The sequence below is a fragment of the Sciurus vulgaris genome (genome assembly GCF_902686455.1).
Source record: "Sciurus vulgaris genome assembly, chromosome: 4".
Classification (NCBI taxonomy): domain Eukaryota; kingdom Metazoa; phylum Chordata; class Mammalia; order Rodentia; family Sciuridae; genus Sciurus; species Sciurus vulgaris.
Window position 1 is genome coordinate 83,221,305 of NC_136464.1, and position 19,570 is coordinate 83,240,874.

Genomic DNA, 19,570 nt, shown 5'->3' on the forward strand with positions numbered 1-19,570 from the left:
AACAGAAAAAAACGAAAGCTAAATGTTATTTTGAGCTATAAAATATTTGTGGCACCAAGGATTCGAAAAGCCTTCAGGGAATTTGTTCAGCCAGGGGAACTACTGCTAGAATGGATATCTCATGAAGTAGTATAATGTGTCCCCATTTATGAGCCCTCTGGTGCAAGCCATCATTCCCATCTTACCCATCACCTTCTGGTGCTAAATCGTCACCATTCTAAGTCTTGGGCTCTAACCAGGTTTGTTTGGAGAATTTCAGGTAATCTAACCTGGATCATTCCGCCATGCATTTAACCTCTTTCCTCATGGCCCCCTCTGACACTGCTAATGCCCATTCATGCTGACTGGCCCCTTTGATGTGCTCTGCCTCAGGAGCAGCCCTGCCCAGACTGGTGTGCTCTGCTTTTCTTAATCCCCCAATGGCTAGCAGGGAGTTCTTTGCCCCAGTTTTGAAGCCATTTGCCTGCTCCTAATCTAGTTGACTCCAGCCTCTTCTACTGGGAGATCTCCAGTGAATAATAATCACCAGCATCCACATTTGTAGAATGTGTTCATATTCATTTTCTCATGCTAACCTCTAGACAGCCCTAGCTGTAGCTCTTGTTTGTGGAGGTGGCAAAAAGGTGATTTGATTTGCTCCAGAATATAAATGTTGCCTATGTAGCCCATAGTTTTCTAAGATCCTCTAGGACTTATTCAGAAAACACTGGTTCTTTCTTAGCTCTGATGGGTGTACATGTGTGTTGTTTAAGAGGCTCATAGATTATTACAATGCAGAAACCTGGACTACATCTGTTGTTAGAAATACAGTTACCATATTGCAAACATATATGGGTAGTTCCTTACCTGTTTAATCATCATTATGAGTTGTTGTTTTTTCTTTTAACTTGAATCTCATGTTACTAAAAAAAATCCACCAAAAATTGTATATATTGGCTCATTTTACTTTAAAAAAAAATTCATCAGACATACAACCTCCAGTCAGAGTTTAGAATCAGGATCAAATAGTTTGTTCCCTCATTAGACTGATTTTTAGCCCAACCAAAACATTTGATGTTTGAATTTTCCCCAAGTCTTATAACTGGTATATTTGAATTTCTACTGGGGTTTTTGAAGGATTCATACATGGAGCCAGGAAAGAGTGGAAGCAAAGTTTAGTTCTTATGAGATGGTAGCCCTGTGTGCTCTTACCTGCTCACTGCTATCTGGGAATTGACTGACTTTAACCCTTTACACTATACCCTGGGTCTTTCCCTGGTTCCATAGAAACAAAGACATATCCCTATCACCACCCAAGGTACAAACTAAAATGTCATGGAATCACTGTCACTGTGATGTCTCCTCAGCAGGGCACTTTGGGTGGTGACTAGGGATATGTCTTTGTTTCTGTAAATGCCTGGTTTCCTCAAGTCCAATCGGCTTGAATGGAGAACATCCCAAACACTCCAACAGGAGGAATGCTGGGTTAGCTGGTGAAGCCCATGTCTGTGGAACCAGCTGGCAGTCCACCTGCTTTTTCCCTAACGTGGCACTACCCTTTGCCCTCGTGAGGAGTTTGGGGATACAATCCATGCGATTGGCTAATTTTAAAATTGGGGCAGGCAAAGGGAAGGGCTACACATAAAATGACTGCAGTTGGATCAATTAAGGCTAAAAACTCTATTCTGAAAATGGACCACTGGGCTTTCTATTTCTCAATATTCTAAAGGCAGTGTTGGTTTCTAAATTGATAGAATTAATAATGGTAACTCTGTTGGCCAGATATAAAAGAGAAGATAAATTTGGCGAAGTCTCTGAATGTAATCTGTTATTACATTATAATTTTATTAGTTATTTAGCAGATTGTGTTGCCTGAACCAATGAAATATTATCCACTAATTTAAAATTAATATTTAAAAAGAAATAAATAAAAATTTTTATTTTGAGGAAACTTAAATTCTTATGAATTACATTAAAAGAAAGGAGCAGATAAAGAAATTAAGTGTGTATATTCACAGCAATGAAAAATATATACATGTAGCTAATGGCTCAGGGTAATCTGAAGAAATGAAAAAAATTATGAAGAGGGACAAGGGTGAATCTTTTTCAAAAAAAATGTTTCATAGACATCATTACATATATCAATTTTTCAATTAAAAATTTTAAATGGATTTATACTGTTCTGGTGAAGAATATATATTTTATTAATCAAATATCATGCTTGGCCTTGTCTTGTTTTATAGGACAACCAGCAGAAATCTACCAATGTAGTCTATCAGGCCCACCATGTGAGCAGGAATAAGAGAGGACAGGTGGTTGGAACCAGGGGCGGATTCCGAGGATGTACTGTGTGGCTAACAGGTATTGAAATATACATGTATATCTTTTATTGATATATATTTGAAATTGAAATACGGCACACAATTGTAAGGAAATTAGTGTATCTTACACACAGTATATCTTTATTTTTAACCTTAGAAAGAGCTTGAGAGCTGTAGTAGAAAACCTGAGTGTTAGTCCTAATTCCCCCACCAGTGAAAAGAGAGTCGAAGTCTGACTCTAGAAATAGCATCTGATCCAGTCGTGAGAAGTCTCCAGTTGTCAGTTTTTTGCTCTCTGGCAGGCCAGGGTGGGACAAGTGGATTATGATCCCCTTTTTCAACTCCAAGAAATTCAGTACTGTATCAGCTGACAGTTAGGAATCGGGTTTTCTAATTTGACACCAATATTTGCTGGTTCATAAGGCATGGGATGCTTAGAGATAGTCTTTTTGTTTTCTGATGTTCTGATATGTGAGAGAACTGTTTCACTTGCTGTAAACAAGCAAGTAAATGTAAGGATGCTAATTTCCACTGGGTGAGAAATAATGGAAATCACTAGCTCCCACCCAGGTGACCCAGCAAATCTTCCTTTTCTCATGTTTTTATAGTCACAGAATGCCAAAGCTAAGGGTTAGTGACAGAACTGGATTCAGAACCTAAGACTCCCAACACACCAGTCCCAAACTGTCCCTTCTTACTCTGAGTACGAGTAGAAATGAGGCTTTTTTTCTTTTCCTCCTGATCCTGGGGATTGAACTCATCAGTGCTCCATCACCAAGCCACATCCTCAACCATTTTTATTTGGAAACAGGGTCTCACTAAATTGCTGAGGCTGGCCTCAAATTTGCAAACCTCCTGCCTCAGCCTCCTGAGTCTCTGGGGATTATAGGCATGCACCACGACAACTGGAGATGAGTTTTATGTAGCCTGGACTCAAAGGGGGAAAAATTAATTTCATGCACATAACTTTTCAAATAGACATGAGCCAGATGCAAAAATATGTTTATCCAGGTTGTGAAATCAGTGTGGATTTTATTGTCTGCTCATGAAGACAAATGTATTCTAACCTGAAGATAATTCTAAAGAATCTGGCAGGCAGGGACCTGCCCTGCATCTGTGTGTGTTTTGTTTTGTTTTGTTTTGTTTTGCTATTCTAGTCATTTCCCTTTCCTCTCCAAACCAGCCCTCAAGTCCCTATTTATGAACCCCATTTTCTTTGAAATCCTAAGGGTGGACAAAGAGTTATTTCAAATTTTGAAATAAATGTTTAAGTTCTTGGCTTTTAATAAGCTATACTTTTTTTAGACTTTAATGGATTTTGATTTAAGATGAATCAAAAATTGTAATGAGGGTTTAGGTACATATAAAAGTGCCAGATTGGTTTACAATTAATATCTTTAACAATCCGGGACAATGCTAGTATGTCTTGCTTGTTCTGGTGACAGGTCTCTCCGGTGCTGGAAAAACAACAATAAGTTTTGCTCTGGAAGAGTACCTCGTCTCCCATGCCATCCCGTGCTATTCCCTGGATGGGGACAATGTCCGGCATGGCCTTAACAAGAACCTCGGATTCTCACCTGGGGATCGAGAAGAAAATATCCGCAGGATTGCCGAGGTGGCTAAGCTGTTTGCTGACGCTGGTCTGGTCTGCATTACCAGCTTCATCTCTCCATTTGCAAAGGTAAAAAGATTTGAGACTGGACCCAACTGTCACACACAATCTGAGTTGTGAGGACAACTGCTGAGGACAGGAGTCTGGTGGAGGGGAGGCGGGAATGGAACGTTTCATTTTCAAGGTACCCACATGTCCTCCTCTCCCCACACGCTCCCTCACTTCCTCTATTTACAATTACTTATATAAAGAGAGTTCCTTCATTTCCAGACGCCAGGGCCCCAGTTGACCTAAACTCTCTCATGTTCACAATTATAAGGGACATTGGTCAGAGTTGACAGGAAGAAAAAGATAAACAAGGAGAACTCTAAGGCTCTGTAATTTCGGTTGTTGGAAAAAGAATGTTTAGCTTGCTAAAGAAAAGAGTCCTTCACTACAAAGCTTGGGGTGTGTGTTTGATGTGGAATCACTGAGGTGGAGTGTCACTCTTCATGTTTTAAAACTAAAAATTTCTAGGAGCTACACATAATGTGCTGTGTGCTTTGAGCACATCCTTTGAATGGAATCTGCTCATGTTGCCGGTGATTCTTGCTAAATTTCTCTGAAATTTCTTGAAAGAGCTGTGTTTACCAGAGTGATATTTCTGGACTCTCTCTAAAGGACTCTGTAGCCCAGGGTTATCTCAACGCTGTCAAGGATCAGTGCATTCAGTGTTTTTGACAAATAATTTAATTGTGAAATTTCATCTTAATTCATTTTCTGTTGCTATCACCAAATACACAGACTGGGTAATTTATAAAGGATAGAGGCTTGTTTGGCTCATGATTTGGGAGGCTGAGAAGGTCTAGAACATGGCACCAGCATCTGCGCAGCATCTGGTGAGGGCCTTCTGGCTGCATCATAACACGGTGGAGGCTTATTACACAGGGAGACAGAACATGTGTGTCAGCACAGGTGTCTCCTCTTCTCTCCAGTCCCACTGGGGGCCTCCTTCCTGATGACTTTATCTCATCTTAATTACCTCCCAAAGGCTCCTCCTCCAAATAGCATCAATGCATGAATTTAGGGATTCAGTTTCCAACATAAAATCTGGGGCACATGTTTAAACCATAACAAACCTCTTTTTCCCATCTTAAATGTTCTGTTTTTCAGGATCGTGAGAATGCCCGTAAAATCCACGAATCAGCAGGACTTCCATTCTTTGAGATATTTGTAGATGCACCTCTAAATATTTGTGAAAGCAGAGATGTAAAAGGCCTCTACAAACGGGCTCGAGCTGGGGAGATAAAAGGTATGAGAACCAGCTGGGTGCAATGGCTTGATCCCAGAGACTCAGGAGGCTGAGGCAGGAGGATTGAGAGTTCAAAGTCACTCTCTGCAACTTAGGGAGGCCCTAAGCAACTTAGAGAGACCCTATCTCAAAACAAAAGGCTGGGGGTGTGGCTCAGTGGTTAAGCACCCCTGGGTTCAAACCCCAATCCCACCCCTCCACACAAAAAAATGTATGAGAACCAGCTAGAGGCTTCATTGCAAATTACTTAGCCTGTAAATCCTCTGATTACATCCTCAGGAATCTGTCTGAAGTTTCAAACTGTTTTCCAAGCAACTTTTTATCAAATCATAATATATTCAATATGCCCATTAAAATGCCTTATTAAAATGTGGAGTTTTAGCTTTCAAGTACTGTCTTCTAATTGTGGAAGCAACGAAATTCAGAGAAACAAAGTTCAGAAAAATAAAATAGGTATATGTATGTGAGGAGGATGTTTCAGAGTTTTCCCTTTCAATTCTAGCCTGGTGTGGTGGTGCATGCCTGCAATCCAATGATTCAGGAGGCAAGAAGTATTACAAGTTGAAGGCCAAACTCAGCAAATTTGCAACACACTGCCTCAAAATAAAAAATAAAAAGGACTGTGGTAGTGACTCAGTGGTTGAGTATCCTTAGGTTCAATCTCCAGGACTCAAAAGAAAAGAAAAGAATAACGATTCTAATTACCTGTAGAGGGCTCAGACTTTGCCAGATATTGTTCATAATTTAGGGCTTTCCATGTTGAAAACACAGCGGTATGTTTTCTTAGCTATGGCAAGAGGTCACGGATGGCAGTTTGACCTTTTCTGTTATAATCCAACCTCTCAATTTAACACATTATTCCAACATGTGTTATACCTTAATGATTAAAAAAAAAATTATTCCATTGGGACAGATGTGATTTCCCCCCCTTATGTCTTGCAGGATTTACAGGTATCGATTCTGATTATGAGAAGCCTGAAACTCCTGAGTGTGTGCTTAAAACCAATTTGTCTTCAGTGAGCGACTGTGTCCAGCAAGTGGTGGAACTTCTACAAGAACAGGTGGGCATGTGGTTCTTTCTTTCTTTTTTTTAATTTAATGAAGTCATAAAAGATAACCTAGGTTTCTTTACTAAAGCATTCTTTTTTCCAGTTTTCATTGGATTGTTGCCAATTTTGTTTCATTTCAGAACATTGTGCCCCATGCTACAATCAGAGGCATCCATGAACTCTTTGTGCCAGAAAACAAACTTGATCAGGTCCGGGCTGAGGCTGAAAATCTCCCTTCATTATCAATTACCAAGGTAAGGGATACAAACTGGCCGAAGGAGAATTTGGCTGAACACCCATCATTATAATTCATTTACAGTTACTCTTGTTAAAAAGGAAAGTATGAGTTAGGGACACTTCATTTTTGCCAATTTTTTCTCACCTCTTCTCTGAGCACATCTTTCACCAAGAGTTGCCACAAGGCAGCTGATCAGAGCTATGTACGGAGGCAGGCTGAAAAAGTGACAACAATATTTGCATGGGACAGTTTTACACAGCTATGATTTACTTTTGGTTATTCTCAAGTGCAGACATCCCCATAACTACTTGTTGGCAGTGGCTAAGAAGACAGCCTGGAAAACAAGTGCTGTTTTGAGCAAGTGAGAAGGAGTTTAAAGAAAACAGAAAGTAGCCCTGATCTACGGTAATGGGAATGTTCCAGGCTTTTCTACTCTGCAAATTGCACTGCTCCTTCGTCAGGGTAGTTGCAGTCTGAGAGGAGGGACACAGCTTCAGTTGCACTGATTTTACTACCTGGAGGATGTGTGGTGCAGTCCCAGCAACTGCCCTGCACAGGGCCTGTTTTTGGTCAGTGTTAGTTGGTCCACACAAAGTGATCAAGTCTTCATGGGGAGTTATTTATTACCCATTAAGACTTTGGAGATTCTGTAAGAGGCAAGGTGAATGGGGAACTTGTTTCAGCTCATGAAGACCTCATACTCTAAAGTCATGACCAATTTATAAACAAAATCCCCTAACTCTGTGAAACAAATCCTGAGTGCCACAAGTGCCAACCAGGTGAGAAAACACATAATGACAATGGGGATGTGGTATGATAGTTCCAAACAGAACTATCTGTGAGGCAGAGAACTTCAACTTCAGATTGATTCTTTCTGTCATAGGGATAACAAGAAAGGTTTTGGAGCAATGACCCATTGCTGGGTTTTCAAGGATGAATAGGAGTTGAAAGTGGAGAGGAGGATGGGTAAAACACAGGCTTGAAACCATTTATGTGTTTACATATACATTGTCTGGAATTGATGACCAGTAGTCTCCAACTGGAGTGGAAGGAGGTCCCTCCATGGGTCCTAGGGGCCAGAAGGACTTTCATTTTCATGCTAATAACTTTGGACTTTATCTTAAAGTCAAGAGTTTGCTCAGTTCAGTCAAATGACCAGTAAGTACATCTGGTGAAAAAAATTCAGCCAAACCAGGATTTTTGTGGAGAAAAGAATGAAAAAATGAATGAACAGTGAATTTTCAAGTTAGTTGCATATTATAGTGATAGTTACAGCCTGAAATGTTCAAACAAATCATCTTGATTTGGAATCTTTTTATGGTTCTTCCCTAAGAAAGTTCTAGACCTAAGCCTGTCTGACCCATAGATCACAGGTCAGCACCATATATGGGAACACTTAACAAAAGTTTTTGTCCTCATCCTCCTGTCAACTGCATAAGAAACAACTGCCCTGGGAACAGATGCTGGAGAAACAGAATTCATGGAAATATTCACCTGCTGTTTGTGTTTTGCAGCTAGATCTCCAGTGGGTCCAGGTGTTGAGTGAAGGCTGGGCCACTCCCCTCAAAGGTTTTATGCGGGAGAAGGAATACTTGCAAACTATACACTTTGACACCCTGCTAGATGGTATGATTTTTGTTGTTGTTTCTTACTCTTTGTTATTGAAGAAAAAATTTTTCCTAGAAGTTTGCACAGGAACTAGTAATCTTTGGTTCATAAACTTGTTTGAAAAAATAGTTAGATCCTTTACAGTGTTCCTAATTTTATTATGTGTAAACTTCCATTTGTAGGATTTTTTTGTAATTTTCAAAGGATTATTGATTATTTAAAACTAAGGAACTGAAAAATGAAGATTTTATTTGCACACAAATCCAAAAGAAGGTTAAGTCTGTTTCATCTCCACCTGTTCTTTGCTGGTCCTGATATTCAGATGCACTATTGCAGTCCATTGATGGCTGCATCCTGGGCAGCCCAGACCAGCTCCACACAGGTTACTGACTCATGTGGCAATTCCCAACACCCATATCGCTCCTGTCATGCACAATTGCAACAGCTTCTTTCCTTGATGGATCCTAAAGTGTCAGTGTTTGTACCTACACATGAAATATACTAGGAGGGCTTTGTCCTCTAAACTCCAACAAGACTGACTCAAGGCGGCTTTCTGGGCACAGGCTAATGGTTATTAGAAAACTGATCTAATGTCGGAAGCATGTGTTATTCAGAAGAATTCCTGACCCTTGTGTGATCATTTCCTTCCTAGAGCTGCTTGAGCTTATCAAATGTAACATTATTTCAAGACCTTGGGAAATAGCTAAGAAGTGAAAAAGGAGTAGTGGTAGAGTCACACTGAGCAGAGCTCCAGACTTTAAGGAAGAAAGATCAAATCAGATGTTCTTCCTTTGAAATGTCCTGAACATCTTTCTGATTCTACTGGGGGATGGAGTGTAAAGCCAGAATCAGAACTTATAGACTCATCAGAATAGGCCCTCTTCCCTTAGTCTTCTCCACAACCTGAGGCCTTTAATTCTCAGCTTAAATGAAGTTCCGAAAAAGACACTTTCTTTACTTCAAACTTGTCTTGACAGTAATAATAATGTAATTGGTATAGCATTTCTCTATTTTTAAAGCATTTTCTCAGGCATTATTTCATTTGATCCTTACAAAAACCCTGGAAAACAGACAACTATTATTATTCATTTTACAGATGAGGAAACTGACCTCAGGTTAAGTGATTTGCTTAAATTCATATCATTCATAGGTGAGGGCTCAAGACCAAAGTCCAGAGTCTTCTGACTCCTGGCCAGGTGCTCTTTCCACACCAGGTACTCTCTCGATGTCCTTTCCAAGAGAATCTAGAAGGTCAAGATGTCTATATGAGGAAGGCTGATGTTTTTAGTTGATGTCTCAGTTTCAACACACATGCTGGACACAGGCTGCTTCAAGTAAATATCACTGAACTTCAGCCATCTATGAACAAGAGGTTGAGTATGAGCATCCAAAATGGAGCTGTCGTCAAAAGACAAGTAGAAGAATGAGAAGTTATATTCCATTTATGTATGATGTGTCAAAATGCATTCTACTGTCATGGATAACTAATTAGAACAATGTTTTAAAAATTATTTTTAAAAAAGACAAGTGGACCACATCGAAAGAGGCCCATTTACAGATAATGCCATTAACCTTTGACAGGTATTTGTTCCATAGAGAAAAATGACAGGGTGGCAGATATGGTTGCAGTGGTCAATGTTAATGGCAGTCCAGGTTCATTAGCATGGGATCTCGGTCTTCAGGGTGGGGATAAAGAAAACATCCCAGGGTGGGCAAAAATAGCTTGTTTTGAGAAGAGGACAGGCTTTTTACTGAGTTCAGAGTTTATAGCATCTGATGAATTCTTAAGAATCTATGACCCAAAAAAGATGAAAAATAGAATGCAGATAATCCATCTGATAATTTAGGCAAATTCTCTTTCCTTCCTTCTCACACCATTTCCATTTCATTTCATGGGCAAACACATTGATTTTTCTACTTCTTATTTGGTCCTTACAACCATGAGGTGAATGAAGCACTTATTGTTCCTACTTCCCATGTAATGCAGATGTCTGACTTCTAAACCCACCCCCATGGGTATACCAGTAAGCTCATGTTCCCACTGGTACTTGAGTCCCAGTGGTGCCAACTCTTTACCTATTCATATGAAACCAGTTATTTCCAAAGCCTAAGCCCAAGAATTCATAGGAGGTGTGTTTCCTGTGCTTCTGCATCAGGCCCATAGCCATGTGTCACTTGCCGTGTGAATCCGTATGGCTTTTGTGTCCACAGTGGTACAAGTCCTGCCCAAGCCACTGAATTTGGTACTGGTGTGGCTGGGGCAGTTTATGGATTGTTTCTTAAGTGGAAGAAGAGTGTTTTGTTCTTTTGTGCTAACCTCAATGGAGCACTCTCTAGGAATTTGGTGCTTGAGTACCACCAAATGACTTGTAATCCATATGGATCCCTTTATCCTGTGTCTCCAGTGGGGCTATGTCAGGAGGGTGTCATGCTGTTTCCATGACCCCTAACCCCTTCCCCCGTGCAGGCCACATTTCTGGGGCTTTCTGGAAGATTCCTCGTTTCCTTACAGAAATTTTCTGCTGGCTGTTCCATCTGCCTCTGCAACCAGAATCCATTGGGCATCCTTATGTAACCCTAAATTACAGTCCAAGTTCTGCATACCCCCAGAAACCTCCTCCATTCTTGTCAACCAGTTAATAAAAATAGATACCAGGATATGATTTCCTGCCTCCGTCTGCCACTTTACATATCTCCGTTTAGTTTTAGCCTAAGCAAAGGTAGAATATAAGCTATGAAGCTGAACTGGGGTCTGGGTTTGTATGTCAGTGATGAACTATGAACCTGAGACAAAATTACTTAGACTCTCTGCAGTTAGTTGCCTCATCTTTATAATGGGAATATTAATTACACACCTACTTTATTGGGATATTGAAAGTTTAAAAGAGTGCCCCGTTCATTAGTAAATTCCACACGTTAGCTATCATCATGCATACAATTAAAAGAACTTGGAGGGTTGAAGACAGTAAGTGGCTGTGCACAGTCACATCAGTTTGAATTAGCACAGATGATGTCATCACAGCAACAAATACTTATTGAGAGCCCTCATATGCCAGGGTTCACCTGGCTCCTGGGGACAGAGTGGTTGTGAAGGCAGATGTGCACTTCCTGCACAGACAGTACAGCTCCTCCTCTGAGCCCGAGAGCAGCGGGTTCTTCCACCACATCAGTGATTCTTTGGGGGCCATAAAACTCTTTATTTCAAGGAAATCTGAGGTAATATATATAACAGACGAAGTGGAACTTCTTCCCTAGGAGGGGCTGGGGGTTTGGCCTTCCTCCTGAGCAGCAGGCTGGTGGGCATCTGAAGGAAGCCAGTGGAAACTGCTTCCATACCATAAAACTTTCCATATTTCCCATACCATGGCAGTTTCCTGGCAGTGCCTGGCTTGACGGCTTCAGAATTGGGGACACAGAATTAAATTCTAAAAAGAGATTTCTTTATGTATCAGAATATGGAGCAAGATATCATTCATATCAATATAATTTAATTTCAACCCATTCATAAAGGTTTGATTCAATGCCATTGAATATTTGAAATGTTTTGAGTCTAGCCACAGTCACTTTCACTTTTGATATCATGAAACAGCTGCAAAACAAGAGCCCAAAAGGAATCACTGGTCAGTGTTTATGGTAACTACTTCCATATCAATGTATTGTGTCACTTTATCTCTCACTGGAAATACAGTTCCAGGTTATCACAGACCCTCCCATCATAAATGTCCCATGTACATTTAAATATGGAGCACCAAGTTTACACTGATGGCTTCCAAATGGGTTCAAGATATGACAGCCTGATGAGACACCATCATTTAATGGTAATTTTCCTGCTGCTGGTTTTCCAAGGCAGGTCGCTGGCATGCTACACACATCACCAGCATTTACTAAGCACCAATGACTGGAGTTTGATGTGGTCTATCACACTGAGTCTGGAAACACCACTGTGAAGATATTTTATCCACAGGAGGAAGAACGTTGGAAAAGTTAAACAACTTACTTGAAGCTTGGATTCAAATCCAGCTTATCCTGGCTCTAACACTTGTGCTTGTTCTCCTGGGCATGATTTCATGTCCTTGAATCATCTGGGATTCCAGAAAATCTAGGGCAGTTGGTTTCTATACCTTCTCCCAAAGCCTGGCTTGGAAATCATTTGACAGTGGTTGTAATACCACATGTTTACAAGAGATAACTGAAGTTGGAGGGATTCCATATAACATATGTTATAGTTATAAAATAATCTGTTTTTTTAAAAAACAGTTAATCATCCCAAAATGTTTTTGGAGTGTATTGAACAATAGTCCATACAAATTCTGATTTTATAGCTTTTTGATGTCATATAGTCTCTATTTTTAAATATAGCATAACAAAGAGCTCAGTATGTTATATATGTGAAGTGTCATAACAGGTTCCTTGACATTGTTGCTTTCAGATTATTTTGGTGGAGAGCTGAAAACATGTTTCTTAATTGTGTTTGTATTTCTCTAGGCATGGTCCTTCATGGTATGTACTTTAACTTTCCAAGTAGTTAAATTATCATAATTAGATATGTTGCATTAATTCAAAATGGTCAAAGACATAACTAAAAAAAAAAACTTAATTAACCAGTTGGAATCGTTATCAGTTCATGATCCAACCAGTTATAGTAGAATAATGGTACATTATGTTCTGCTAATTGGAGTCCAAATAACAGGAAATTTCTGGATTAGAGGCAGCTATTGTTGATAATGTTGTGTTTAGCTGATGAAAGTAAACTTGTTTCTAAATTATTGTTAAACATTTTTGTTCCTGAGTATTTTTAAATTTATGATTCTTTTCCACTGTTTTCCAGTTCCCTTTTAGCTTCACAAATTTGGAAATTCTACCATGTTTACAAAATATTTTAATTGATGAAGGATAAATCCATTTTAGATTCAATTTCAAGTGGATGCACCTGGTTGGATTGTGTATGATTGTACTTTATTTGTTTGTGATATGTGATTATGCATGAATTTAATTTCAAGCTATCATAATTGATAGTTACAGAAATGGAAATAAATATACATTTGCTGTGACTGTAAATTTCTGAATTGTACCAGAATGAAGAGGTAAAATTCCAAAGGTATCATTTATCTCTGACATTGTTTTCATCATTGTTATTTCTCCTTAAAAAAAATCCTAGTTATGTAACAAAGATTAATTCAGGGTTTACATAGAACATCTATACATCCAATATGTAGATAGATAGATCTATAAGACTGCAACAGAAGCTTGAAAATTATTTTTAAAGCAAAAGAAAAGTTACTCAGTTGAACAGGAAATTATCTGTTGGATTTACAGTCGTTAAGAAAACCACACAGTACTCTTCCAAAATGAGACGTACTACAATAAAATAATCAAGGTAGTTCCTGCCAGAGCTGGAAGCACACGAAGGGAAAGGCAGAAAGCCTTAATCAATGTTTAAAGCCATAGAGGATGTTCAGCACAGTTAAATATCCGGAAAAATTTATGTTTTAGAAAAGTTGAGAAAGATGATAGGGAACCCACAGTAAATCTGTTTGTACCCAGGTGCAGTTGCAACCACAGGCGTGAGATCAGTAGGACTCCTCTCCACAGCATCCTATGGATGTGCTCCTTGACCTAGACCACCATAGGGGCGTGCTGCTTAGTCACTGTGGATGCTCACTCCAGGACGAGATGAAGGGGGAGTAGAGGCTACAATGGGCAACAACCTGGTGGACCAGAGGAGAAAATTGCAACCGGAAGTGAAGTATCCCTTAGATTTCCACCCAGAACATTTGATGCAAGACAAGGTTGCAGGCATGTTGCTGGCAAGGCGAGGGTTCCTCTAGCTTCGTACCCTACTTTGGACTTTGCATTTTTCTTTCTTTATTTTACTTTATTTTGGTCAAGTCACTCTTTATAAGCAGAGTCAAACACCACGGTCCTTCTTTCAGCAAGTATGGCCACAGAAAGCATGATTTTTTTTTTTTTTTTTTTTTTGATACTGAGTATTGAACCCAGGGGTGCTTTCCCTACCACCGAGCTACTTCCTCAGCCCTTTTTATTATATATATATTTTTTATTTTGAGACAGTTTAAATAAATTGTTGAGAGCCTCAGTAATTGCCGATTCTGACCTTAAACTTGTGATCCTTCTGCCTTAGCCTCCCAAGTCCCTGGGATTACAGGTGTTGGGCCACCATGTCTGGCATAAACACAATTTCTAATTAGAATATCAGCATCCTTGAAAGTGGTGTTCTTAATTAACCTCTTTTCCTTACCTGGACTGTGGTGGATTTAATTATCTTTCATCATAAACCTCCATTAATTTAGTGTTGAGCCGCCCCTCTCATATCACACTAGGAAAAATACATTTTATTTATTATTCCCCCCACTCCACCTTTTTTTTTAAGGGAGGAAACTGAGTTCAGAGGAGTTGAGTAACACACTTCATAAGTGGGAAAGCCCTCACTTTACTTTTATTGTTCTCTGCAAAGGGGTTGGCTGCTCTTGACCTTTGAAACAACGAGTTATTTGAATAACAAAAAACCTTACTTTTGTAAGGCACATATCTAATTTTTGTCTTATTAAGGGTCCTAAAGTATGTTGCAGGATTTTAGGATAGACTGTATTTCTTTATGGCTGGTAGCTGCTGCCTGTCTTCTATGACATTCTTAGGTACTAGTAATTTTAGAGAGTGTTTAAAAAGAACAAAATGATTTGCCTGGAAAATTTGATTTTTATAGCTGCTAAGGTGGAGTCTTATGCCCCAAAACAATAGAACTCAAATCTTTAACTCTGACAGAGGCATTCTTAATGTTGGATTTGAAAGTTAGATTTAAATGACTTCATTAGTTTGTGACATATTTTCCCAAATCCATGAAGCACTGCTCGTATTTTCTCTGGAATTCAATGTTTTCTTTATTCACCTTCCTTTGATGCTCTTTGGAAGCTGAAGTTTCCCTATTATTCTTTTGTGTTACACACCTAACCAGGGGCCCTCATTTTTTCACTTATAGGTGCAATTGAGAGGCAGACATGTTTATTAGAATATTATAGCATTGTTACAAAAGGTATCGGGCACACAGTTTTATGTTATTTTTTACATTGACTGGCATTGTTAAAAAATGAGAGCCAACGTTTACCCTTTTAAGTTTCCAACTGAAAAACAATTACATCTTTTAACCATTTTATCTAGAAATACTTCAAAATAGTCTGACTTCAAAAAAATCCTTATTCACTAAAAAAAAAAAAAAACTCACTGGGGGGTATAGTTCAGTGGTAGAGCACTTGCCTAGCATGCATGAGGCCCTGAGTTCAATTCCCAGCCCCACACACAAAAGAGAAAGTTCAACATAAGGAAACTTTTCAAAATGACTCTGTTGTCATTAGTCCTATCAGTTATTAAGCTGAGCTTTCATATAATGGCACCTGGGACATTTGTGGGATTATTGGCCTTTGTACTAAGGGACTTGGTGGTTTCTGTATTTTTAGTTTCTGTATTAGTGCTTCTCCAAAGAAACATAACTGACGAGATGCATATGGATTTGTGTGTATATGCATATGTACACACAGAGACACACATATGCATACATGTGGAGGGGGAGGAAGAAAGATTTATCCTAAAAAATTGGCTCATGTGTTTGGAGGCAAGTTTAAAATCTGCAGGATAGGCCAATAGGCTGGAGACCCAGAGAAGAGCTGTAGTTCAAATCCAAAGGCATCCTGCTGCCTGAATTCCCTCTTCCTCTGGAGACGTCAGTCTTTCTTTTCAGATCTTCAACTGATTAGAGGCAGCCTACCCACATTATGAAGGATTGGCTTCTTAGAGTCTACAGATTTAAATGTCAATCCCATCTAAAATTATCTTCTAATAAACATCAAGAATAATATTTAACCAAATATCTGGGTACGGTGGCCTAGCCATGGAGACCAAACTCAGAATTCATGTACAATCAGCCATCCCAGTCTCTGTCTGTTTTCCTATCTCTTCCTTTGTGGTCAAGATGTTGACGTGCTATGTTGCTGAAGATGTCGCTTCTCTACACAGCACATTTTATACCTTTCTGATTCATTGTGTTGTATACTGAGAAATCAGAGCATACAGTTTACTTACATTCCTTTTAGAGACTCAGCATAAAGGTGAGAGAGTCTCACTTTCCAAAGAAAGTACATGAGCTTCAGTAATGGTTTCATATAATTTTTTACTCCTCCTGTTTTTTGGCCAGTGGTTCTCAAGTACAGTTAAGCTAGCAAAGAAAAGTCAGATTACCAGTCTCTTCAAAAACATTGAAAGGTGCTGCTGTGCCCACACTGTAGTGAGCATCAGAAGGACTACTTATTTGGGGTCCCAGAGACTATGGAGTATCTTGATTGTTTTCCTATCTTTTCAATTCAGTGGGTTAGCCATGATCAGTGTTGTTACAAGTTTTGTTTCAAGAAAAACTGAAGAGTTTGTTTTTGTTTCATCAAACTTTTTTATTTTGTTTAATTGGATTTTTAAAGACTCTAAGTTCCCTCATGCATTGGGATAAGGACCAAGCTTTAAAAATGGAACCCAGACCGGGTGTGGGGGTGTACACCTGTATTCCCATCACCTCAGGAGGCTGAGGCAGGAGGAGTGTAAGTGTGAGGCCAGCCTCAGCAACTCTGAGGCCCTCAGCAACTTAGCAAGACCCTGTCTCAAAATAAACAATAAAAAAGACTGGGGGTGTGGCTGTTTTAAAGCATCCCTAGGTTCAATCACCAGTACCAAAACCCAAAAATAGACCCCCAGAAGGGAGATAAGGCCTTTCCATACCCAAGGGTAGGCCACCTTTGGGGGTCACTCAGCCCACTTTTCACCCACTGCCCATCTCCTGCTCTGGAAGTCCTTTGGGACTTCTCATCACTGACTCTAGAAAAACCCACACAGATGACATAGCCATGTTGGATTTAGGTTTTAAAGCTCTTTAAAGGAACTCTTTGGAAGGAACATCATCCACATGTGAGACATCCTTAAGGGTCGGCACACCTTACTTCCGGTATTCACACCTCACATGGGTCTTTCCACAGATGGAGTGATCAACATGAGCATTCCCATCGTGCTGCCAGTCTCTACAGATGATAAGACTCAGCTGGAAGGGTGCAGCGCATTTGTCCTGACATATGGTGGACGAAGGGTGGCCGTCTTACGTGACCCTGAATTCTACGAGCATAGGAAAGAGGAACGTTGTTCCCATGTGTGGGGGACCACTTGTTCAAAACACCCCCATATCAAAGTAAGTCTTGAACTCTTTGGAAGGGCTTCCCTGATCTATTTCAACTGAGGACAGAAATCATTCTTTTTAATTCCTTCCTGGAGGACTTCAAAAACTGAGGTTCCATGGAAGACTGGTTTTGCAAACTTGGCCTTGGGAGATTTTTTTAAAAGGGGATATAGAAATGTCTTTCTGTTTGAGAGCTGGTCTCAATGATCTCAAGTCCTCAGATCCTCTGATGGTCACATCTTCAGCTAAATGGAAGTGTGTAGATAATTTAGTCTGGTATCACGAGTAGAAATCATGATACCAGACTAAATTTGTATAGCTTGCACACACCCACAGCTGGAGTGTTTAGCCCTGTTCATCTTAACAAGACTTGAGGAAAATATCGTCACACAGAACGAACATGGTCAACCACTGGAGAGAATTCGGAGTTCATGTTCTGTGGCCATTGAGGTGGTCAAAGACATCTTTTCAGTAAACACAAATCAGCACAGATAGTGGCTGAGCTCCCAGAGGAAAGATACTACATTTTCATCAGTGAAAATGATCATTTATCATAATGAACCTCCTTGGGTTCATTCACACCTTCTAGCTGCTGTTGGGGTTGGGGTGAGAGTGAGGGGTCATTATGGAATCTTTATTTCCCATAAAGAAAAATATGTGAAATTGAATTCAGAAACCATTGCTCATCCAAGATAAAGGCATTAGGATGAAAAAGGAAGACAGAAAAAAACTACTAATTTGACTTCTCAAATTCCCCAACTGGAATAACTTTCAGCAAGTTCACAGGTATCATCAAGAGCAATTCAAGGCCCAGAGGCTCTAAAAAGCCTCATGATGGACAAGGCGTGCTATCTTTCTGGACCTCAGTTTCTTCACTGACAAAAGAAGGGGCCAGTCAAAATAACTATAAGCTATTCCAGTCCCTTGACCCCAGAGAAAATTATGTTGTTGTTGTCCTCAGTTCTGAAATGTTCTAGGACAGGAAGGACTTTTCAAGGTCCCTGTTGGTGTCTGTCATGCAGGGTCTCAGACCCAGGAAACAAATTTGGATAGTAGACATGCTTTATTCAGAGGTGGCAACAGCCTCCAGCCAGCTCCACTTATGTCGCTGGCTCTTTGCGGCACAAAATCCGCGAATATTTGACACCGCTTGCAGCAACAACTTGCACGGGTCTTATGGGTGGTGGAGTGGAAACTGAGATACTTCTATCTTTCTCTTTAGTGCGCTGCTTTCTTACTTGTTTGTTTATAGAGGATAGAGGAAATGAGGTTTACTTGCTTTGAGAGGAGAGAGAGAGAGACTTTGCTTAAGAGAGACTTTGAGAGAAGGACAGGCTTTGCTTAGAGCTTAGAGGAAGAGAGACTTGCTATGCCTCACTTAAGGTCTGCTGCTTCTTATTGGTGCGTCCTGCATCCTGTGAACTAAGAGTGCGTCTACCTAAGGTGCTTTAATGATGCGTCTCAGTTCTTTGCTCTGCAATCTGTCTTCAGCCACTTTCTGCTAGCTGCTGTGCCGCTTCTTTCTACTAGCTGCTGTGCTCTTCCCTACTAGCTACTGTGTGTTAGCTGCTGAGTTTCGCTGTCTCGCTCCGCCTACGCTTATATCACCTCCAGGAGGCGGAGAGCAGGGCCACGCCTCTTATGCAAAGATTAGCAAGACACTAGATGTCCGAGCAGGCACAATTAGGAATGCTTGAGAACACATGCGCATACATGGTGTGCGTGGACGATAAATCATCTGAGTGTGCTTATGTCAATTAACCTCCTCGCTGCCGATATGATCAGGCGCCATTCTGGCGCAGTCAACATGGCACAGCCCCCAACACACTTACCCTGTTTTTTATATACAGTTCAGACAAAGAAGGCATGATCTAGCAGGTTACATCAGTGGGCGAGCGCTCACAAGCACATGATCACGACCTTGAGCATGTACACTGAATCAGAATGTTTCTGACTTTGACCACACCTTAACTATAACACAGCCAATTTATGGCCTTGGTTACATGCTTGCCAAAAGCCTCAGGGAGGGAACCTAACAATAGCCCTTTGGGGATTGTCCCAACAGTGGCCTCCAGGGAATTTCTTAATCTGAATGAAGAGGGCAGGCAAAGTAGCCTTTTCACTCACTGGACATAGCTAGTCACCCTCAGGATCAGCATCTTTATCATCTTTATCTCAGTGGCTCACGCCTGTAATCCCAGTGACCCTAGAGGCTGAGGAGTATTACAAGTTCAAGTCCAGCTAGG

General features: G+C 40.2%; 1 protein-coding gene across 2 annotated transcripts in view; it reads left to right on the forward strand.

Moving 5' to 3' along the window:
- PAPSS2 (3'-phosphoadenosine 5'-phosphosulfate synthase 2) overlaps positions 1-19,570 on the forward strand; it is an 84,531-nt gene that overhangs the window by 48,614 nt on the left and 16,347 nt on the right. For both annotated transcript variants that reach the window (XM_079138306.1, XM_079138305.1), the window contains 7 exons: positions 2,223-2,340; positions 3,746-3,981; positions 5,065-5,203; positions 6,146-6,264; positions 6,393-6,506; positions 8,005-8,116; positions 17,131-17,336. In XM_079138306.1, coding sequence (XP_078994432.1) covers positions 2,223-2,340; positions 3,746-3,981; positions 5,065-5,203; positions 6,146-6,264; positions 6,393-6,506; positions 8,005-8,116; positions 17,131-17,336 — 1,044 coding nt within the window. The remainder of the gene's footprint in view (positions 1-2,222; positions 2,341-3,745; positions 3,982-5,064; positions 5,204-6,145; positions 6,265-6,392; positions 6,507-8,004; positions 8,117-17,130; positions 17,337-19,570) is intronic.